Here is a 25,280-nt window from a genome sequence, read left to right as displayed (position 1 = left end):
GAGTTTGTATGTATATAATGTTTTATAACTTTAATTGTTCCAAATGTTGTAACTTTCTTAAAATTATTGTTGATCTAAAGTATGTGCCCAACAACATAAAACCCTAGAGGAAAATGTTCTCTGTGATGGCTGAAGGGAGTATATTTAAATGGGTTTTAGGGAAAGAAATCCTAAACTTGGGGAAAATAATGGAAGGCAAATAATTGGGAAAACATATGGCAAAACTGAGGCAAGAACAGATCCTCTGTTCCCGAGACAACAGATTCTGGCATTCAGTAGCAGAAAGACATTGGAAAAGGGCTTCTTCTATTTCTTTCTTCTGTAGACTAACTGACAGTGCTATGCAATCCAGTTCAAGTTATACCGAAAATGAATGCCCACCTATTTATATGTATATGTATAGACCTGCTCAGTATGTTACTTATTCACCATCCATTTATATGATTTCCTGCCACAGACTAAGAATAGTGCTTTAACTTTAGAACATTTTGCAACTGAGATAGGTAAACATGGTCATCAGTAAAGCCATAAAAAGGTATCAGCCACTTATGGGCACAAAGTTGCTAAGGAGGCCCTTAGAATGAAAGTTATATTTGCCCTTCAAAACACCCTAATATCCTGGATTTGTCAAAAGTTTATCCATCTGCAATCTCTCTAATCCTATGATTAAAAGCTGATGGAGACCCAAAATAAGTGATAGCATCAGACATTTCACATGAGGAAAAGCAAAATTTCAGCAAGCATTTTCTTGTCTACCAAGGCTCTGCTCACTGCCTAAAAGAAACTGGTTGGAATATATATATTTAAACCCTCAAGAACTCTGAATACTTCTATATCCCATTGTCTTACTTCTCTGGTATTTTAACAGAAAGTGGTGTTTCAGCAAGTTCCACAATGGCTATTCCTTTAGTGATGAAGTTGTCCTCTTCACACTATGCACCAGACAGGTTCTCAATTAATATTCTTTATTGAATAACTATTTACAACAATTAAGTTCTTGATAAATGAAAACCTGGTGAAAACAAGCCCAATTGGGCCACATCAGGGCAGGGAACAGGATCTTTCGCTGGAAAGGTTGACTGGATTCAACTGGAATGAAAGGCTGGAGGCAACAGTTCCTGAACTGGAACAGTACTGGTCGGTACTGGCACTGAACCACTGGTTCATTGGACCTGGAAGCAGAAGTATGAGCAGCAGACAGGAATGAGCTGAAGGCTTGGAACAGGACTCGAACTTGGAACAAGGTTAGACCCAGCTGAGGGTTCTGAGCTAGGCTGGTTAATCTGAACCAAAGGCTTGGAGGCAAGCCTTGAAACTTGAACAAGGTTGGATTCGACTGGAAGCCCCTGACTAGGCTGGCTTCTCAAGACTGGAGACTTGGAACAAGGCTGGGAACTGGAAACTAGGCTGGACTCGGCTGGAAGCCCCAGACTGGGCTGGATTCTCTGGAAGGAAGGCTCAAAGCAAGGCTTGGGACTTGGAACACAGCTGGACTTGGCTGAAAGCCCCGGACTGGACTGGATTCTCAAGACTGGAGACTTGGAACAAGACTTGGAACTTGGAACAAGACTGGACTTGGCTGAAAGCCCCAAAGTAGCCAGAAACCCAGATCCTGAACAAGATAGTCATGAAATTCCAAAACACAGCTGAATCTGTGAAGCATGGTCGCACAGAACTGCAGACAAATGGTGGCACAGGAATCTCTCGGCTTGGCTACGCTGCTGAGGAGATCACGAAGTTGCAAGACTGGAGGCAAAGTGAAGGCTGCTGGGTGTGGCTGACACTGATTCCTCGCTGGCAGTGGGTTCAGGATTCAATTCCCCTTCAAAGTGGAGCAAAGGCGCTGGTTCCTCTTTGGCCATATATGCTGTCTCCAATACCGGTAAGGACTCTTCTCCTGAAGCTGCAGGCTTAGAGGATCAGTTGTCTCCGGCAGCTCGCTCTTTGCGTGGCTGCTTTTTATTCCATTCTTTGGCACACTTGGAGTCTCCTGTAGCCAATCGGGCTGCTTTCTCCTGCACGCACTTTTCAGCTCGTCGTTGGCGCGCACTGATTGGTGTATTCAAATCCTCCTCCGAACCTTGCCCAATCAGCGCCACGGATTCTTCCTGCACTGCTAGTTCAGCTTGAGGTTTTGTTTTCCCGATTTCAGACTGATAAGTTTCCAATTCCTCCTCTGACTCTGAGAAAGTTTCACTTTCCGAGTCAGAGGCAGGCTTGGTTCTGACAGAAGGAAGGGTTTTATACTTCATTAGTATTTATGAGTGACACTGTATTTTACAAAATTAATTTTAATACAACTTTTGTGGTGGGGGGCGGATTGTGTTGTGGAAAAGCAATTTAGGAGACATCCTGAAAAATCAAATGATTGGGCATATCAACTTCCTTGTTCTAGTTTTAACATGGATAATGGATTCTGTACATGATATCATGGATGTCCAAGCTGTTCTGAGAAAAGAAGAAAGGATGGGACTACATCTTTATATCACTTTCAGCTTAAATTGCTTTCCCTGCTAGGAAACAACCTGTGCTGTTGTGTACATGTGCATTTTATTTTATTTATTTTTACTATTAAGCCAAGAAGGGCAGAATACAGGTTTCCAGCCATTAAATAATAATTTAAAAAAAAAAGATGGACAATCATCATCAACCTGATCTTCTTGTTTCTGATCTAGCCAATGTGTTTCAGGGCAATTTAAATGAGGATGAGTGACACTTGAAAACCAAGACATGTGTAACCCCTGAATTTGTTTTCCCCAAAAAAGAAAAGTATAGCAATAGATAAATATGTGCTGACCTCAGATAACACCCACCCAACTCAATCCACAGCCAGTAATGGGAAGGTCTCCAATATGGAGACATGTTATAAGCATAATATAATGCTGTGCTCCGTGGCAATGATTTCCTGACACTGTATAATGTAAGGAAGGCTAATAGAAACATCCCTTTAAATTGGCTAGAGCAGGAAAAACAAAGCCAGGGAGCTTTAAAGTTTTATTCATCTGGTAAATATCCTATTATTTCAAGAAGCATGGATCCAACAAGGATGATATAAAACACATAAGCATTCCTTTCTTTGGTATTTCCAAGGGCTAATACCAAACCTGATCTCCCACAAACTCCTCTTGTAAGGACCATCCCATTGATGATCTCTGCCAAGGCAGGCAGAGATGTGAGAAGTAAGAAGGGCAAAGGAAGAAAAATGGAGGCAGAAAAACAAAACAAACAAACAAAAAATCCCTGTGTATGAAATGCACCTATTTCTTTCAAGGACACTCACAGTTGGGATGAGACAGACCTTGCTTGTCTTAAAATATAAAATCAAAAGAAAAATATGCATGCTAGCACACTTGTGTCCAAGCCCTTCTGTCAAACAAAGTAATTGTTTGTGTGGGTTGCATAACAATATCATTTTTGGAGGCTTCCCTGTAGATTAGCTGTCCCCAACTTCTCCAGGCCTTAGCAAAGCAGCCTAACATTTTTCCTTGACACTTGTCCTATGGATCTCCTTTTTCTTTTCTTCTACATTTGTTTTGTTTTGCTGTTATCATTATTCTTTTTGAATTTATTATCACTCTTGCATTCTTATTTATTTATGTATTTATTTATTATCTCTCCCTAGCTCATATATGGCTCTCCTCCAGTGATGAATGACAAGACCCCAGGTCTTTCTTTCTACCAAATGGTACCTAAAGACACTTTCCAGTATGAAGGGATTCTCTCTTTGCTTCTGCATTTCAGATGGTTGTGGATTGGAATGATTGCTATGGATAATGATACTGGAGAAAGATTTATACGAACAGTTTTTCCCTTGTTTTTCCAGAGTGGTGTCTGTGTTGCCTTCATAGAAAGGATTCCTAGACCAGGATTTGGCAGTGATATAAAGAAGAGTCTGGAAGGGGGGGCGAAGATACATGATATAATCATGCTCAGTGAAGCCAATGTATTAGTGGTCAATGGAGACTCTTATTCCATGGCTTTTTTTAGGTGGTTTCCATATCTATCATACCAAGCTGAAATAATGAAGAAACCCATAGGTAAAGTGTGGATAGTGACAGCCCAGGTGGAACTCACATCATTTGTCTTCCAAAGAGATTGGGATTTAAGTTTTTTCCATGGAGCCTTGTCCTTTGTGATACATTCCAGTGACCAACAAGACTTTGAACTATTCCTGAGAAACCAAACCCCCTCAGTCTACAGCAGTGATGATTTTATCGTGGACTTCTGGCAACAGGCCTTTGGCTGCATGTTCCCAAATCCACATCTGGGCAAAGTGGAAGGAGATACTTGTACTGGGAAAGAGAACCTGGAGAGCCTTCCTGCAACTTTCTTTGAAACCCAAATGACTGGTCATAGCTACAACATCTATAATATTGCTTATGCAGTAGCCCATGCTTTACATGCCATGTTTTCAGGTGGAGTACTTAAAGATACTAGAATACGAAATAAGGATCTACTTTGGTGGCAGGTAATTGCTGAAATACCCTCACTGAACAGAAAAACGGTTTAACATTAAGGTTCAGCAAGTATAGTAAATCACCCCTCCAAGATTTCAGCATGCTTCCTTCTTTGTTAACTTTCCCCAATTAAAAAGATCCTCCATTCTGAGCACAAAGAGTTAAGGAAGGCATATTTTGTTTTGAGTCTAGAGTTAACTTCTTTCCCCATTCAACCAGCTTGAGAGAGGTTTCTCATTGTAATGCTTTGGACCTGAACCAGGCTATTGGCAGCAGAAGTGGCTTCTACTGCATGTCCCAGGACTCATTTATTTTTGTGTTGAAGAGTAGAAATGGGTATACACTTCCAGAGTTTTTGACAGAAATATCACATTCCCAATGTCATTTGTATTATATAATAAACATATAACTTGATTTTCCAAATACAATGTTGAGTTGTATAGTTTGATCCCTATACCCAGCATTAAAAAAAAAAATCATGCTGTGAAACTCAGGGACAAGGACATTGGAGCTGGTGAGAAAGTCAAACGAGAGAATGAAAGTGAGCACAGACCATGCAAAGAATGTTGCTCATTTCTCTTGGTTAAAAAAAAAGAAAAAAGCCTATCTCTTGTACTTATATTTAGTAGTGACTGAGGAAAGACCAAAAATAATTATATAAGATTTTTATATGTCATAAAAATAATTATATCTTCATTATATATGAACACTTACTACAAGGCAGATGCATGTATGTTAAATGGACAATATAAATTAAAAACATCCCAATAAATAAAATAAATATTAAAATAAATTAAATTTGATTTTGCATGCCACAGCTATTGACAGAAATGTCCATAGGAATTGAAGAAGAATATTAAAGTGAGAATTGAAGAATTCAGAATTGAATCCATTAGTTACAATATATTTGAATCACATGAAAAATCAAATCTAAAGGAACCATCCATTTGAAGTATTTCTGCATGTTGCTCTGCATGACCCTAACTACCCATTTTTGTTTACCTTATATTTTTCTTCCCTTTTCCCTTTCAATCCAGCTCCACCAATTTCTGAGAGCTGTCTCCTTCAACAACAGTGCTGGGGAAACCATTTCTTTTAACCAGGATGGAGAATTGGTAGCTGGGTTTGACGTGATCAATTGGATTATTTCTTCCAACCAGTCCTTTCAAAGGGTGAAAGTTGGGAGGGTGGACCCCCAGGCCCCTCCAGGCAAAGTGTTTACCATCAATGAAGATGCTATAACGTGGCACATTTGGTTTAACCAGGTAGGACTTCTCCTAGTTTGGAAAGGCAGACCCCCTCAGAAGAAAGCCATATTTCACTAGTAAAATGATGTTTCAACGTCAACTAATGCTTTAGATTACAAAGTAGATCAGCATGTGGTAGTACAAATGAAGCTCAACAAGCTTCTGTTTTGTTTTGTCTGCTGATGAATTAATTGAAATAGTGATAAGAGACTACAACAAAACTTACAGATCTTAAGATTGCTTTCAGTTTCAATATTATTAAAATTGCAATTTGTTTTTTGTTTAAATGGTTGCCCTGAGAAATTTAGTACTTAAAATAAAGGAAAAAAAAATTGTTTTTTTATAAAGAATTTTATTAAGTTTGAAACAAAGATAAAAATTATAAAAAAGGAAAAAATTACAAAAAGGAAAAAAAAGGAAGAACTAAAAAAGTGTGAAACACAAGAAAAAAAGAGCTTTGAAGATTACATAAAGAAGTGACTTCTGACTTTCAAGAACAAGAATATACAGCAATTTCCATAAACAGTCCCTTACTCTATATCAAACCAAGATCACATTATTTCTAAAAAATCTTCCATTAGCACATATACAGATCACTAATGTTATTGCTTCTTCCCCATAAACACACACACACACACACACACATCTACTGTATATACACACACAGTATACAGTATATACATATACATACACATATACATATCAACTTCCCTACCCTCAAAAACAATATTTATTTAATTATTTCCTTCCTACCACTATTCTATATATTTCTGTCTACTATAATAAAAATCAAATTATAAAAACATAAATTGTCTACTTTCATAATTAATAATACTACAACAATCTTAACCCTAGTAAACCTAAAAACCAAGCATTTTATTATTATACCTTATAGATGCCTTATAAATCTTACAAATCCAACAAACCTTAAAAGAAGTCTAGTAAATCTTAATCCAAATCATTAAAGAGAAATGAAATCATAATAACCTCATTATCAATCCAATTACACTTCCTTAATTTTGCTGTGTTGCTTTCTTGGACACAGATTGGCCTGAAGCGGGCACTCTATGCTTGCTGAGCACTGCTGATGAGAATGTCTGGAAATAAAAACCAAGGTTATGGTTTTTGCCAACCACCCTAAGGCACATGTCTGGCAGCTAAACAATCATTTAATAGAGCCAGTAAAGACCTTTAAATACCTGGGGATTGTTTTTCATGCAACTGCAAATTCCGTGCCAACTATGTCAGCCTGAATGCACAATGTCAGCACTACAATCTTTCTATTTCTCCAAAGGAGCTCAACATATACCAGCAGTGATTAAAGTTTTCTCAACTAAGATCTGAGCTCAGCTCCTTTTTGGAGCTCAGTTGGGCCCCTATCTTTCAAGTACCTTGCTGCGTCCCCAATGTGGTGCTTTGCCGCAAAGCTGGCCTACTAAAAATAGAAACTTCTGCCTGGATTTATACTTTTCCATACTGGCTTAAGCTTTCTTTCTTCCCAGTTGGCTTGGCCCCTTTGATTATGACTGATAGCTTTCAATCTTCTTGGTGCCAGGCAGTACATGTCAAACTACATTTATATGGCTTTTCAGGGGCAACCATCATCTTGTTGGGCTATGAACATGCACTAGCTGATCTCAAACAATGGGCCACTGATTTAGAGCTGCAATCAGATTTATCAGTTTTACCTAAAAACAATTTTTGGGGCCATTTTGCACATCTCCAACCAGCCAGATATCTTAGCTGCATAATGATTCCAAAATTTAGAAGGGCCTTATCTTTGGCTAGATTCAATTCCCTTCCAACAGCTGTTATTGAAGGGAGATATCAAAATATCCTTTCGATCAAAGACTGTGCCCATGTGGGGGAGGAGTAATTGAAACGATGGATAAATATAAATATAAAATGAATTGTCCTCTCTATGCAGATGCTTGCCAGGAATTATTATCTCAAGTTTTTACTCATCATCCAGGTCATTCAGATTCTTTTTATCTCAAGCTGTTTTTATCAGACCAATCTGATTTTACTTCATCAACCACAGATAAATATTGCTCTATAATTTGTACAGCATGCTTCAATATCTTTTCTAATTTTTCTTAGATATTTTTTTAGAATTTTAAGTGTTTTTCTTTTATTCTATTCAGATGTGAATCTTCTGATTTATTTGATAGTCTATGACCAAATAAAAATTGATTTGATTTGATAATATAAGATAGCATAGCTTTACATTTTTGTAGTGTTTTACAAATTCTAGTACTACTTATGCCCTTTTATAGTGATTTGCCCTAGTTATTTATAGTATTTAGATTATTCATTGTAAAATTAATTGTAGTTTTATAGGATTCTTTTGCTTTTTAATACCTGTACTCTGTAATTTTACCTTAATAATTTCACCTTTACCTTATTTTATGCTATCGATATGACTTTTTATTTGTATTTCTATTTTAGCGTAATTGTTATGTTACTAGCTGTATGCTGGTCTATGACCAAAATAAAATTGATTGATTGATTGATTGATTCCTAATTTTTTACACCATTTCAAAGTATAACAAGGCATTTAATTATCTCCCTATTACACATAAGGCATTTTCCTTACAAAAACCAAATAGCCCAACTGCCCCCTTTAAAAACTCAGACTTGTCAGCAAAGAAACTCCCACAAAACAAGTTCTCTTCTCTCTCATAACATTCCCTCAGAAAGCCATATCATTCCCCCAGAAAAAAAACTCTCTTTGTAATCTGCAGCTCAGACTGTCGCTTTAACCCCTTCAGCACCAAAATGTAGTCTTTGCCTGGCATTACTTCAATCTCACTGTCAGTAATTTCCAGCTTTGCCAAAATCTTCATCTTTCTCCATAACATCTTCAACCAGATGACACACCTTAAAAATAATATCTTCCCCAATGTCCTGAATATTCTGCAGAATAGCTTGAAGCACTCTGAAAAGATCTCTTTGAAGGTCTGCTTACACTCACAATGGAACTTTGAAAAATCCTTTTTGAAATCTTCCATGTTTCAGGCAGTAGATTATGGTGCCCCCTAGATACTTGACTCAAATCCAGAAGTAACGATAAGCAGCAAGAGAGTCCTCTTCTTATTGTAGAAACCCTCTCTTAGGGTATGAAAACTTTTTTAAAAATATACAAATTGGGTGATTTATAAATGGGGCAGCTTGATCTTATGTCTAAGGCTTGATCTTACATCTAAGGCTACAGCATGGGTTGGAAATGGTGACGTCCCCACCCCCCATTGTTTCTTAACAGATCGTCACAAACACTCTTTGCAATTCTCTGGCTACAAGACAGCATTTTGGGGACCAGATGGGATGATTCCAAGCTTTTTCTTTATTCATGAAAAAGCTCTGGGCTTCAGGCAAAAATTTGCCTGAGCCCAAAAAAGCACCGTGTTGTCAGTTCTGTCTGCAGAGCTTGCAGACACAGCTGTTCAGTCAGCCATGTTCCCCACTGGAAGCCGGAAAAAATAATTTGTTTTAAGTCTAGGATTATAACCAGACTTAGTCATGTCTAAGTTATTGAAGCTGATAATGAACAAATGAAATATTTTAAATTACAAAAATCTTACTCTATATTTTTTTAAGAAGAAATGCAACTAACAGTAAGAACATATTTTTATTTTATCTACATCATGTTTTTTTTTCTACAGCTCTTCCTACTGTTACATCCTAACAACATGATTATATATCTCATTAAAATTAAGGAGATATATTAATCATAACTTAATGTAGAATATTCACTTAGTCCTGGAGGCTTATTCTAATGGGAATATTTGAAATAGATATTCTTGTCCTTTTTCCCCTCCCATTACATTTACTAGCAGGACTTTTCCCTCCATTTCCTTTTGCATGATTGGAAAAAAAAAATTCTTGTGGGGAACTTCCTAGAGAAAGATTTTCATTTTAAGGTTTAATTACTCTGATGCATATTCTCCTTTTTTGTAGCTGGATGAGGTACAACCTGTCTCTTTATGCAGTGACAGTTGCATTCAAGGTTCCAGGATGAAAATGAGGGAGGGGCAGCCATTTTATTGCTATGATTGCATCCCATGTCCTCAAGGGAAAATTTCAAGCAAGAACAGTTAGCATCGTCGGACATCATTTTTTCATTGATATAGATGTAATTTAGAGTAAGGTTTTGGTTTGTATTATAAAGAAATCATCATATAAGAATTGCAATGTGTTTCAGGGATCATATTGGTGGGCTTTTCATAGTTAATTATTACAATAAGTGATGGGTGGTATCATTTCTCAACAGTGGGTTTGTTTCTTCCATTGACTCAGATGTTCATGGTTCAGTGTTCAAGAGATATGGTACGTGTAACAATAGCACGACTTCATTGGATGATGATGATGATGATGATGATAGAAACAAACCAACTGATGTATAGCACAGCTGCAGTTATAACTGAAGATCTTGGATGCAAAATCCAAGAATAAAACAAGAATAAAAGCCAAACATCACATCACCAAAATGGAAGATCAGGTTGGAAAATAAGATCAGCATGACAAGATCAAATGCAAGCAAGCTAGAACAGAAGAAAGAAAAGAAGTTGAAGAACAAAAAGACCAAAGTTTACCTGGATCAAGAAATATCACCTAGAGACAAGGATGATCAAGGAAGCACTGGAAATAATAAAGCAGCAAATAACAGCCATAGCCAAGAAAATCAGCAGGCATGAAGCTTGAATTGCCCAATTTCAGTTGAATCAGAAATGTTTCTACCAAGCCTTTCAATGGAGAGACTGCAATGAACTAGCCAACACCTGACAAAGAAGAAATGGTGTGGTTTTGGTGCAGCTATGGGACCACCCAAAGAAATACAAGCATGCAGCTTGGATAAAGGAGGTGGGGAAGGAAAAAAAGAAGAAGCTGAAATGAAAGAACTTGTAATAACAGCAGAAAAGGATGGAGAAAAGTGCAAGGAAGATGAAAAATTGGTCAGTACCAGGTGAAGATGAACTGCATGGTTTTTGGTTGAAACATCTGACAGGTCTGTGCCCACTCATTGCCAAGCAGTTTAACAACATACTTCAGGGAGGTGAAATTGAAGATGCGTTAACTTCTGGCAAAACCTACCAGATAATGAAAGATCCAACAAAAGGGGCAACACCAGGCAACTACAGGCTTTTTTGAACATTCACTTTTCTGCTTCTACTTACCCTGGGGAATTGTCTGCTAATCTGACTCTCGCTTAAGTAAACACATTCCTAATTCTGGCTGCGTAAGACCAAGCCTTAAGAACAAATGCATATAAAGACAGAATTGAGAAGACAGCAACAGACAGCAAATGCTGCCTCTGCAAAGAAGCTGAAGAAACAGGTGACCACCTCGTTAGCTACAGCGAGAAGATTGCACGGACTGATTACAAACAACAGCATGACAAAGGAGCAACAACGGTGCATTGGAACAGTTGCAAGAAATGCCACTTACCTGCAAGCAAGAACTGGTGGGACCACAAAATAGACAAAGTAATAGAAAATGAAGAAGCTAAAGTGCTCTGGGACTTAAGAATTCAAACAGACAAGCACCTGCCACACAACACCCCAGACTCAACAATTGTTGATAAGAAAGACAAAGTAGCCTGGATAGTGGACGTTGCAATACCTGGAGACAGCAGAAGAGAAGACAAAGAACTGGAGAAAATCACAAAATGCAAAGACCTGCAAATAGAAGAAAGCAAAGGTAGTGCCAATAGTAATAGGTGCCTTGGGTGCAATCCCAAAACACTTGAAGCATCACTTGAACACCGTCAGCTTTGACAAAATCACCATCAGTCAATTGCAAAAGGCAGTTTTACCTGGAACAGCTTCCATCCTGCGATGGTACCTTTAACATCATCAATCAACAATATCTGCTATCCCAGGTCCTTGGGAAGGACTCAATAGGTGGATAAAAATGCCAAAACCAGTCTAAACATCTGGCTGACTGTGCAGCCAACCATCATCATAATAAATATCATAGAAAATAGTTAAAATATATGAATGAAATTCAAAAGGCAACCACAGCAGGAAAAATTGTCAAGAAAACAAACATTACATTTCCTTACAATATGAGCAAACACTTTTATATTTTAAGGAAGCTAGATGTATTATTGTGGCATATTGATATGGTTTTAAATGAAAAAGAACATTTATGAGTCCCTTTTTCCCCCAGATATGAATGACTGCTATAAATGTGCAAATGAAAACTATCCAAGCAAGACCCAGGATTTCTGCATTCCCAAAACTGTAACCTTCCTGTCTTTTGAAGAACCTTTGGGACTCTGTTTAGGGTTGTCTGCTGTTTCCTTTGCTCTGATTACAGCCTCCATGCCTGGAATCTTTCTGAAGCACCACAGCACTCCCATTGTCATAGCCAACAACCTGGACCTTATCTACACTGTCGTCTTCTCCTTCCTGCTTTGCTTTCTATCAGTCTTGCTTTTTATTGACTGTTTGGGGAAGGTCTTGTGTCTCCTCCGCCAAAATGCTTTTAGTATAATCTTCACAGGGGCTGTTTTTTGTGTGCTGACAAAAAACATAATAGTCATTCCGGCTTTCTTGGCCACCAAGCCAGGATCCATGTTGAGAAAATGGGTGAGGAGAAGATTCACTAATTCCATTGTTCTTTCCTGTTCTCTTATTCAATCAGACATACACATCATATGGCTGTCAACCTTTCCCCCCTTCCCAGATGTTGACATGCATTCAGTGGAGGACCAAATTGTTCTTGAATGTAATCAAGGTTCTGTGACAATGTTTTATTGTGTGTGGCCTTTGGCCATGGTGAGTTTCACTTTGGCTTTTTTTGCCAGGAAGTTACCAGATACTTTTAATGAAGCCAAGTTTATTACATTCAGTATGTTGGTTTTCTGCAGTGTTTGGTTATCCTTTGTTCCTACCTACCTGAGCACCAAAGGAAAGTATATCGTAGCTGTGAAGATCTTCTCCATCTTTGCTTCTAGTGCTGGACTGCTACGGTGCATTTTAATCCCCAAGTATTTCATTATTTTGTTGAGGTCTCAGTTGAAAAACAGGGAACAGTTGAGAAACAGAAGAAACTGAATAGTTTATACATATGTCTATGTTGCTGCTATCTGTAATCTAAATATGTGTGCATTTTTTTCAGTGATATGTGTATATATATAATTTATTTATTTTCTATCCTGCCTTTATTATTTTTATAAATAACTCAAGGTGGTGAACATCCCTAATTTTCCTTCCTCCTCCTATTTTCCCAACAACAATGCTGTGAGGTAAGTTGGGCTATCTATCTATCTATCTATCTATGAGAGAGGGAGAGGGAGAGGGAGAGAAATGTTTTTGGCAATGTACTCTTTGTTAACCAGCTTTTTAATTATTATTTTATGCACTGTGCCAAGGACAAACATGTCTCTTGATTTTAATTTAATCATACAATTATTTGCCATTATATTCTCTTCTCTAGTTTTGCAGGAGAATTTAACTAGAGAATTTAATCCATGCAAATAACAATTTACAAGGAAAATGTTGTGTTAGAAATCTAAAGAAGGGTCTTATTAAAAAATCATAATTTGAAGTATCCATTCAAATAGATGACCTTCTACTTTAAGGAAGATATGAAATATTATAAATGTTATTCTGTGTTCTTATATAACCAATAAATGTTATCAATCTTATTAATAAAATAAATAATTGTGTCAAAATTAGGTTAAATGTTATTCATTATTCTCAGCCCCACTTGGTAGACCAGGACTAGAAATCAACTCCACAGGAAGGTTAAGGTTACTTTTACTGAAAGTGGCTATAATTACAGAATCTTGCATCTTTGATTATACTGGACTTCCTCTCCTTCTTATACTCATGTGAATTAGGATGGTGCCTGTCTGAGCCACTTTCTGCTTGTTTTGGACAAGCCATGTTTTCTTTCTTGTCACTTTGGGAACAGATCTGGCCTGTCTGTGTCAAGGTCATCTTCCTTACTCTCTACGGTTATTCATCTTTTCCGTTTTTTTTTTTTTTGGTGGGGGGGGGGAGAATAGAAGGGAACTCTTGTCATCCTTATCATTATCATTACCCAAAGCAATTTCTAATCCTGATAACAAATCCTAATTTCCTAATGTTCTGCAACGAGAAATTCATTGATAAAAGCAAGGACTATATTTCTCATCCTGGATCCATATACAGTAGTACATTACAAAAAAAGAAAAAAAAAAGTTCTCCCAATTTCTTCAAAAATATTTAACCAAAGATAGGGATGGGTTGGAAATGACTACCAAATACATACATGCATACCAAATCTCAGTCTAGGAATGTGGCAATTTATATTATGCAATCACCTTCATGGCCAAGGGGTTATGCTCAGTTCTTGATTACTTTTTAAAATGTTTTAAACAATATACATACATACAGGAAAAGAAAGAAAAAGAAAAAGAAAGAACCCAACAACAACAACAATAACAAATTATAAGTGGCTTTCTCATACAGGCATGCAGATATGTATATTTATATGGATATGTAAATGTTTATCCATATGCTGTTGTGACCAAAACCTGGCTCATCTAAAGCAGTGTTTTTCAAACTTGGCAACTTAAGATGTGTGGACTTCAACTCCCACAATTCCCCAGCCAGCAGAAGTCCACACATCTTAAAGTTGCCAAGTTTGAGAAACACTGATGTAAAGCTACCAAATCACTTTGAAATACACCATAATTTTACTAGCATGCAGACAATACAGTATACACTGAGCTCCCAGCAGAGCATTGGCAGCTTGTTGAGCTGCCCTGAACAAAGAAACATAGCTTATACAGTATATCTTTGGCCTACTATATTTCAAAGACAAGACAAAGAAAAAAGCAGACACAGTGTAAATTATGACATGATGTTGGAATGTTTTTGATAAATCGAGGTGAGTTTCTTACTATTTATTGCTTCCTTCCAGGTCTACAAGGCAGCTATACTGCATTGAGATATAGCCAGTGATGTCAACAATTTGGTTTACTGAGCCACTGATTCTTGTCTGGTTCTTCCTCTTGTTGCTACTCAAGGTCAATTCAGATGAGTGTGAATGTTTTATTAGAAGGGCACTTTAAGGAGTTCACATGTACCAAGTATGTGCAGGGACCCAATTCTTGGTTAATTTAGTGGGGATCTACAGTGTTCATTCTAATGTTGAAGGACTAGTTGCATACCAATCAGAATTTCTATTGCTCAGTCATTAATTCTTGTTGATTTGCTGAAATAGTTTTGTACTAAGTACAAACGATGTTTAGGAAAAAAAGGGGGAGTAAGCAAAGTAGGAAAAGATTGTGGCAACTTGGAAACCTTTAAAAAAAATATAAAGTTTTTCCAAAGTATTTTTTTCCCCCTTATAGATAAATTTGCTGAGGAATTTTATTTGTTGTTCAAGGCACTTGTTTGGATTCAGGGACAATTAGAGAAATATGGGGATTCAGGGAAAAAGGGAGCCAATTCATTAGTCAAGTTGAAGAAGTTCTAGGTATATGGTTTAAATAGCATCTGCATTTGTTTATTATCCCTGCCTTTCAATGAACATTTTTTCTGCAATGTTCATTTTCTGAAGTGAGTTTGGAAAACTTTATTTAATATAATTACTATAATTAATGTTATTTGTCAAACTGTCTATGGAATTGCAGCTGCTGTGACCAAACTAATAACGGCCTGTGTAGCATGGTATAAATGTGCCCACTAATAGTCAAGCATACAGACAAGGCAAGATCAGGCTCTTTATATGTTGTGTCCTAAGGCTCAAGTGAAGCATTCAGATTAGGCCAGTGTAATTCTAGATTTGGCATTTTCATGAGGGTGCTATAGATGGACAAACTAAGGAGAAACCTATCCACTTAGGATGACAATATTAGCACTCTTGCTGCTAGTGTCGCTTCCTCATATGACATGCCAGCCACCCACTGTGCGATGCAGCATCCATCATCCGTATAACCCACTCCACAAGTATCATCAGGCAGGAGACCTCTTGATTGGTGCCATTGTGTCTCAGACTTTTGTTTTCTTTGACAATGAAATAGAGTTTATAGAATACCCTCTACCAGCATCAGTTGGTGATTTCAAGTAAGGAGCTATTTTTAATAAAGTTGACAGAAGGGAGGGAGGGAGGGAGGGAGGGAGGAAGAAAGGATTTTCAGTTCCACAAGAGAAACCTTGTTTGGGATGTGGTGATAGTTTTAAGTGATGTGATTTTTCCCAGTGTAAACTGTCAAGTTTACAAGTCAGGATGATGAACTTTAAGTCCCCACCCATAATCTTAAAACCATTACTTTACTGCTCTAAATGAATAGGTTCCCCGTGTCCTATTTAGTAATAACTGATTAGCAGTAGAGCCCATTTAAAGAATGAATATGTATGTTATAGTATAACACTAACTTATGAATGGAAAAGTATTTTGCCTCACATTGTCCAGCTAATCAATCATCCTCTAATTAAGAATATTCACTTCAAAATACATATAGTACTGTGAAGAGGAACTTTAATATTGTTAGTTGTTTAAACTTTTTTCTTTGTAGGCTACTTTATGCTAAAGTTTCCATTAAAAGGAGATAGATAATTTAATGAACAGTGACAATCATTTTTAAAGTGAATTCGTATATGAGATGCAACTCTTCTCCTAGTGTAGTGCTTAAGAATTACCAGCATATCCTGGCCTTGGCATTTGCAGTAAAGGAGATCAATGAAACCCCTCAGATCTTACCCAATCTCACCGTGGGTTTCCGTATTTATGACAGCTATTTCAATGCACAGTGGACCTATCATGCTACAATGCTTCTTATATCATCCTCTGAGAGATTTCTCCCCAACTATTCATGTGACACTCAGAATAATGTTATAACAGTCATTGGTGGTCTTGATACCCAAACCTCCCTTCATGTTGCAACTCTTCTAGATATTTACAAGATTCCACAGGTAGGGTTTATGTTGATAATCTCTGTATATGCTCAGTATGTTTCTGTCTTTGGCATGTGTGTTTGTATGTCTAGATTTCATTTTGTGGATTACAGACTGAAATTTATGCACTTAAAATTAGAGCCAAATTAAATTATGATATCTAGAGATCAGTGGTTTCACTTTTTTCCATAAGCAAAGATCTGGTCTTATGCCTAGGTTTTATGTACATTGCTCATATTTAAATACCCCTCCAGAGTCATCTTAGTAGTAGTAGTAGTAGTAGTAGTAGTAGTAGTATATTATGCATTATTTGCTCCTGGAGATTAAAATGGCACACAAATTCATAGCTTAGCTTTATTATGGTTGTAAACCAGCCTTAATACATACATTTCCCCACCATTCATTAAAACAACAATACAGAGGAAAAGGAAAGAAAACAAAATTAGAGATGGCAATAGTGCAGTTCTGTTAAACAACATTTGCTGCCTTATGTTCGTAGCAGCCAGATAGAATTTGGCTACATTGTGAGTAACAGTGCTGTTATAGTCTGACAGAATAAAGAAGGTATACCAATTAACAGGCCTTCCTGGATGTTCCTTTATGGAAGGCCTAAATAGTGGCATATAAAGTGTACCCTCTTGCAAATTTTCCTCACAGAAACAATCCTGAGAAGTAGTTTTGAAAATAAAATGCAACAAAGCATCATATTAATCAGATACTGGGAGGGGAGACAAGATACCATCTTAAGTTTTTGAAAATGGACATTCTAGTTCCAGAAAAAGTACCAGCTAAAAGATCCATACAGGATGAAAACATATTTAGAATCAAATAAATGACAGGGAGGACATAAATGAAATGCAAGAAAGCAGTAGGCACATCTCTTATGGGAGTCAGTGTTAAAATTATAACATTGTGGTAGCCATCTATCTAACATCTGCAGGAGAAGATGTAATGTTCTCTCACGTTCCAGTCTCAACCAAGAGCATAAGAACAGTCATGGTAATTGCTTAATAGTTTTGTCCAGGATGTTGGTGTAATACACTTGAAGTGTTTTGAATATTTGAAAGCAGTTTGCAGTGTTATTATTCCACTCTCTTGTTATTCAGCTAATTTATAGTCCTGCTTCTCAAAGAAATAATAGAGATTAAGGACTTTCTTTTTACCAGATGATTCCCCGGGAAGACCTTCAGTATGAGGGGATTCTCGCTTTGCTTCTACATTTCAGATGGATGTGGGCTGGAGTCATTGTGATGAATAATGACAATGGAGAAAGATTTATACAAACAATTGTTCCACTGTATTCCCAAAGTGGTGTTTGTTTTGGCCTCATTGAAAGAATCCCCACACACTAACATATGTTACTGCATTTGATAAAATGATGGCGCAGGGAGAAAAAATATGCCATAAACTAACACACACAAAAGCAAATGCCATTGTGGCCTATGGAGAATCTTATTCTATGGCCTATTTTAGATGGCTTACAATTTTAATGGAGAACCAAACACTACAAGGAAAAATATGGATAATGACAGTTCAGGTGGAACAAATTTCATTCATCTATCAAAAGGACTGGAATGCAGAATTGTTCCATGGTTCCTTAGCATTCACAATTCATGTCAATTACATACCAGGATTTCATCAATTTCTTGAGAGCCAAAGTCCTTCTCATGTACCTGAAGATGATTTTATAAAGAGCTTCTGGGAAGTTGCCTTCGATTGTAGGCTCCCAGATACAGCTGAAGGCAATGAGGTGAAGAATATTTGTTCAGGGAAGGAAAAGCTGGAGAGCCTTCCTGCCTCATTGTTTGAAATGAGCATGACTGGCCATAGCTACAGCATCTACAATGCTGTCTATGCAATAGCTCATGCTCTTCAAGACATGTCCTTGTTCAGACCCAAAGACAAAACAATGGTGGTCAAAGGAGAATGGAAGGGACAACTTCGAGAATTTTGGCAGGTAACTGATCAAATATGACCCTCTTCTTTGTATGAATAGACCTTAATCTGCAACATGCTCTGTCTTTAAAAAATTATTTCTGCATTGTTATATTTCATTGTTATATTTTATCAGATTTTAATGTAAGCATTACATGTGCACTTTTCCATTTTATGCTCTTTTTGGGGAGAGGGGTATGCGTACACATGCTACATAATAATGCAAATTTCTATATTATTATTATTATTACTATTATTATTATTATTATTATTAACAACAGGGATTTACATTATAGTATGTCTCGATCAATGTATAACTTCAAAAAATGGAATTGGATAAGTTTCTAGAAAAATATAAACTCATTTTCCACCCAAAGCCCTAAAACTTGGTTATGGTCTTCTGATTCATCCAGTGTTCCAATCTCTGGTTCATAAATTGAAAACATTGTTTCCAACGGATTTCCCCCATCACAAAACCACCATGCCTTCGTTCCATTTCTGCCATTAGAAATTTTATTCTCAAATACACAATTACAACTTTTTCTAAGTTCATGATTTTTCTTCTTTGATCTAGCTTCACTATTACCTGAGAATGGTCTCCTTTAACAATAGTGCTGGGGATAAGATTTTTTTCAATCAGAATGGAGAATCTGTGTCTGGATTTGATGTGATGAACTGGATTGTTTCTTTCAACCAGTCCTTTCAACGTGTCAAAGTTGGGAGAGTGGACCCCCAGGCCACCCTAGGCAAAGTGTTCATCATCAATGAAGATGCTATAACTTGGAACAATTGGTTTAATCAGGTTAAACTTTTTGCAGTATGGAAAGGCATACATTTTGGATAGATCGATTATGTGTCATCAAGTAGGTTTTGACTCCTAGTGACCACATAGATTTTCTCCATGATAACCTATCCCTAACCTGGTCTTTCAGTACTTCCAACAGTGTACATTTGGGAAGAAAGCTGAATTTCTGCAGTACCATGTAAAATGAATGTTGTTTTACTGATGGGACAGTATCTTTTACTACATTAGAACATGAAGCAACAGACACATAATGAAACAACTGTGGCTCAGCAAGTATCTTTCCTGGTTCCTCTATCCTTCGTAATAGCAGAAGCAGGAGATTAGAAGAAAAATAAATTGTATCTTATCAGATTCCTATTCATTACAATATCTTTAAAATCATAGCAGATTTTTCTCAGGTAGATTGCACTGAGTAAATCAGTAATTTCAATAAAGAAAAAATGAATATATTATAGTTGCAGGGTTGCAACTAGACTTAGTCATGTCAGTAGAACTTAAACTGTTAAGGAGTAAATGAAATCCTATTAATTTCAAAGTGTATGCTCTAATAATATTGAAGAATACAACCAACAACAGAATAAATACTTTTCAGATTGTCTACCTTACCATTCTCTTCCTCGACTATTAGAAATGTCTTTCCTGCTTTCTAGATATAGATTAGAACGATTATTATACACACACAAACACACAATCAATGTGAAATGTTAATAATTAATAATTTGTTATAGATTAAATAATTATATATTATTACTTAGGATCTATTCTTATGGAAATACTTGGAACAGAGATATTATTGCCCCTTTTCCTCCCATTTCATTTACAAAATACTGGGAAACACGCATGGTGTTCTCCTTCATCACCTGTTGCAATATTGGAAAATTTAGTTCCTAAGAAATTTCCAGAGAATTCCGTACTGAACATTTCATTATTCTCATTGTTCTCTGTCTCTCTCCCTCCCTCCTTGTTGGATTAGGCACAACCTGTCTCTCTGTGCAGTGAGAGTTGTGTTCCAGGTTCCAGGAAGAAAATGAGGGAGGGGCAGCCATTTTGTTGCTATGATTGCATCCCATGTCCTCCAGGGAAGATCTCAGGCAAGAAGGGTAAGCATGATAATACACCATTTTATCAGTCAAGTATGATGCAATGTAGAATGGGATGTTTTACATTTTAATCATTGTGTTTAAACTGTAAAAGAAAGGATGAAGGATCAAATGGCAGGCACTTTATAATTAATTATTGCAATATTTTATGGGTCAGATTACTTTTGAACAATACTTCATTGATTGAGGTGTCCATGGTTCACTGCTCAAGAACTATGATAGTAGACTTTTATCATCACAGGTGACTTACAAACTTACAAAGTTTTAAAATGCCTACAGGGTGATTGCATTATTTTTTGGCATCTGGCAGCCAGGCCATCAGGAGCCAGGTTTGGCAAAAGGCCCAAGTGATTATGTACATACTCAGTTCCTATAATGCCATTCCATTTTACTCCTCTTTGAGGCTTTACTGATATCAGAATTTCTTATAGTGAAAAAATACCATTACTGACAAGTGCAGGAGAATGAGTTACAGTTGGTAAATCTTGTATTCCTTTCCCAAGGACTGTAACTGTAGTTGCATCTTAGTGAAACAGTGCATACCCTGAGACCTCAGGGCCATGTACAGTATACAGTAGCATCTATATGGGTACAGGTTCTGGAATCTTAAAGTTTGTTACTGCTTTAGAAGTTGTGAGAGAAAGGGAATTCTATTAATACATGACTGAAGTTTATCATATGAAGTATATTTAATTTCAATTAGCATTTAAGGAATTATTTCCTGGCCCCATCCATTAATTTTGCAGGATGTCTCCTAGCATATCATTCAAGTGCCATAGGTGACTCTTACATCAGGAAAAAAAAAATGTAGATCATAATTTCATATTATAGTGGCATATTGATAAAGTTTTATATAAGAAAGTGAGCTTACAAAGTATTTTTTTCAGATATGAATGACTGTTATAAATGTGCAGATGAAAACTATCCCAGCAAGACCCAGGATTTCTGCATTCCCAAAACTGTAACCTTCCTTTCTTATGAAGAACCTTTGGGACTCTGTTTAGGGTTGTCTGCTGTTTCCTTTGCTCTGATTACAGCCTCCGTGCTTGGCATCTTTCTGAAGCACCACAACACTCCCATTGTCATAGCCAACAACAGGGACCTCACCTATGCTCTTCTCATCTCTCTCCTGCTCTGTTTTCTATCTGCTTTGCTTTTCATCGGCCGTCCTGGGAAGATCTTGTGTTTCCTCTGCCAAACTGCTTTTAGCTTTATCTTCACAGTGGCTATTTCTTGTGTACTGGCAAAAACCATCATAGTCATTCTGGCTTTTCTGGCCACCAAACCAGGATCCATATTGAGAAAATGGGTGGGGAAAAGGCTCACCAATTCCATTGTTCTTTTCTGTTCCCTTTTTCAAATGAGCATTTGCGCTGTGTGGCTGTCAACCTCTCCCCCTTTCCCAAATGTTGACATGCATTCAGTGGAGGATCAGATTGTTCTGGAATGTAATCAAGGTTCTGTGACCATGTTTTATTGTGTGCTGAGCTATCTGGGCTTTTTGGCCATGGTGAGTTTCACCGTGGCCTTTGTTGCCAGGAAGTTACCAGATGCTTTTAATGAAGCCAAGCTTATCACATTCAGTATGCTGGTTTTCTGCAGTGTTTGGATATCCTTTGTTCCAACCTACCTGAGCATCAAAGGAAAGTATATGGTGGCTGTGGAGAACTTCTCCATTTTAGCCTCCAGTGCTGGACTGCTAGGGTGCATTTTTGTCCCCAAGTGTTTCATTATTTTGTTGAGGCCTGAGCTGAACCACAGGGAACAGATAAGGAAAAGAAAGACCTGAAGAAATTACATGTTTATTTGGTTGTCATTTGGAATCTAAATGGATATTTTTGCTTTTGCTTTTTTTTTCTTTTTATTTGAGGGTCAGTAAGTGAACCAACATCTATTGTGATTTCTTTACAGTGGAAGAACAATGTCTCTTGATATTTATTTTTAATAATGTATTCTCTTTTTCTTTATTTTTATAAAATAAACTAGAATATATATCAATAAATATTTTTCAAAAATATCATTTACAACCATGAGAAACATTCTTGCTTTGAAACCAGTTGTTTTTCTAATATTTATTTATCAATTTTTTCACTGCCCATCTCCTCCCACCAGAGGGACTCAGCACGGTTCACAACAAAATAATCAGAAAGACAATAAACATATAATACAATTACAATATATAAAAATACAGTTATTTATTTATCAAATTAAAACCCAACAATTAAAACAATAACACATGGTTCCCTGGATAAATGACATCTTCCAAAAAGCACATCAACACCAGGGCTAGACTCACCTCCTGGTCCAAATTATATAGACATATTGTATTTAAAATAGAAATGTAACATTCTCAACATTATTTAGTGCTTTGTACAAAACAATGTATGTACAAACAAAACTATTTTAAATAATTAGTATTATTAATACAAGAAATTATATAGCTCATCATTTTTTTTTTTGGTATTCTTTCTTTTTTTCATTCACCAAAATAATGCTTCTGAGCTTAGGGACACTCATGTAGCAGCTTTCTCAACTCTTTAAAGCAGTTGTGTCTTTTTCTGGGATGGTATGGCTGCCCTCTGCAGCCACTATGCAATTCCACAGAAAATATATTTTTCATTTAAGAGTTGCACAGAAATGCTACATGTGAACCTATATGTGCACTGAATCACCTGTTTGCCCTCACATCTGAACTCCTGCAGTACTGTAATATAGAAGTACTTTACTTGGCAATTCAGAAAAGTCTGTGGTGATGCTGGAGATGTAATGCCTCATTGTTGTATTTTCCTGGGTATGGGGATCAGAAAGCATCTTTTCCAATGCTAACTCCAACAAGGAAGTAGGAAGCTGAAAAGGGTGAAATGGGATTACCCCCTCCTAGCTGTCTTTCTGAAGATGCTAAAGACCAAATCAACTTTAGAAAATGCATGGTAACATTACTTCATGAAAGCAAGGATTGTCAGACCTCCAGCAGCCTACTGAAATACTGGAATGTATTGGTACATTTTGAAACAACTCACCTTTTCCATGATGTTATTATATTAGTAAATTAATTTGAAGGATACAGCAATATTTAAATTCATAAAACTAGACAAGTCCTAAGAATCCCAACCATAGTATTAACACACTTTTATATATTGGACGGGAGAGTAACACAACACAGTTCTATTGGAATCATTCAATAAGTTAATGAACAGGATTATGTATTCCAGAAGTCCAAAAATGAAACTATAATAAATAACCAGTCAAACAATTTAGTTTTTGAGATATAAAGGCAATCAAATAATAATAAAAAAATGACAATGGGGGAGGCAGTAGAGCACAAATAATACTTAAAGCTAAGCATACCTTTCAATCAAATAAGAAGCGGTAATAATTTATGAAAGATAAATTATTCTTTAATTCAGAGAGAGAAAGGCAAGAAGTTTAGAGAGTAGCATTTTTGCTTCAGTGAGAGAAAAGCAAAATATCTAAAGTGTAAAAAAGGTTTCAATGGGTAAAAAGACTGAAATAAAGTTCTGAAGTTCACAGACCTCTAGGGGAAATAGGGGTAGTATAAAACTTCACCATATACAATTTTAACTATAAGAGAAGGGAAAAAGAAAAATAGAGGTTCTTGTTGCAATGAATAATATATTTTTATATCCATCAAATCCTTTGGTATTACATTTAAATCCCCCTTCAAATTAATTTAATAGATATCCATAGCAACATAAATGCAAAATGAAAAAAAAAATAGTCCAAAAAAGTGGTTTAGATATAAAGCTTGGTTGAGTTTAATGTCCATATGCTGTTTAATGCTGTTTCAGAGTATAAACTTGATGTAATCCCAACTCCCAGCCACTCCACTCATAAACTGACCATAAAACAGCAGTTTCCAAGATCTGAGAAGACAGCTATTCATGAGAAGTAGCTGCCTGGAATCATATGGATGATCTCTCAATCATATGGATGATCTTTCCTTTGTTCTAGAGAGATTACCCCAGCCCAGATCCAAAATCCACCCACAATTTCCCTCCTTTTTTGGTATAATTTTAATTCCTGTCGCTACTGGAATTGCTGAATGCAAGGTTTCATTGAAGGGAGTAGGGAGGGCACCTCACTTTTCTACATACTGTGTTCCCAACTAAGCATGCCTGCCACATTTCATCTAGTACAGGAGGATCTAATTTCTGACTGGAAAAGGCAGTTGTTCCCTAAAAAGGGGTTTGGACATCTTGACTTGACTCGACCATAGTGTTACCTTTGCATAAAACCTGAACCAGATTGGAAGTAGTTTAGAGGGAATGGGAGAAAATCATGTATTATTTACCTATTTGTTAGACAGCAGCCCTTCTCAATGTTCCAATAATTTTCACCCTGGTTAAACAAGCAAGAAAAGAAGGGGAAACCAGTCCTTACTATAACTGTATCCCACATCCAAAAGAGAAAATTTTGAATTGGAAAATTAAGAATTTTAAGGTTCACAATCTGATAAGTGCAGTCAATGATTTCAAACTGCTGTCCTGAAGTCTGCCTTGCAATTGATCCAACAACAATGAAAATGAAAAAGGCTCCTGGTTTCCTACTCATTCTTACAGTGAGTGTACTTATCTTAAACATAAAGATAGAGGGGACTGCTGTCATTCTAAGATGCTCCATCATTGTTAATATCTACTCTCTCCTATGCCTGGTGCTTTGTATTCTTTGTTTTAAAAAAAACTGTTTTATATTTATAAGAATGATTGTTTTTATATATTTATTGCATTATTTAACTGTTGTATGCCTCCCAGAGTCACTTCTTCTGAGCCGGGAGGCCATATAAATTTGATAAATAAATGGATGGATGGACAGATAGACAGACA

At 36.7% G+C, this 25,280-nt stretch overlaps 1 protein-coding gene across 1 annotated transcript; it reads left to right on the top strand.

Moving 5' to 3' along the window:
* Positions 1 to 1,627: 1,627 nt before the first annotated feature.
* LOC134496738 (vomeronasal type-2 receptor 26-like) lies at positions 1,628 to 22,225 on the top strand. Its single transcript, XM_063302447.1, has 9 exons — positions 1,628 to 1,882; positions 3,623 to 4,468; positions 5,495 to 5,722; positions 15,599 to 15,765; positions 16,323 to 16,614; positions 17,933 to 18,553; positions 19,106 to 19,333; positions 20,310 to 20,436; positions 21,324 to 22,225. The coding sequence occupies exons 1-9, from the start codon at positions 1,628 to 1,630 to the stop codon at positions 22,223 to 22,225; spliced, it is 3,666 nt and encodes a 1,221-aa protein (XP_063158517.1).
* Positions 22,226 to 25,280: the final 3,055 nt, after the last annotated feature.

The sequence above is a fragment of the Candoia aspera genome, chromosome 4 (assembly GCF_035149785.1).
Source record: "Candoia aspera isolate rCanAsp1 chromosome 4, rCanAsp1.hap2, whole genome shotgun sequence".
NCBI classification, from domain to species: domain Eukaryota; kingdom Metazoa; phylum Chordata; class Lepidosauria; order Squamata; family Boidae; genus Candoia; species Candoia aspera.
Note: the sequence above shows the minus strand (reverse complement) of the source record. Positions and strands in the feature narration are given on the sequence as shown.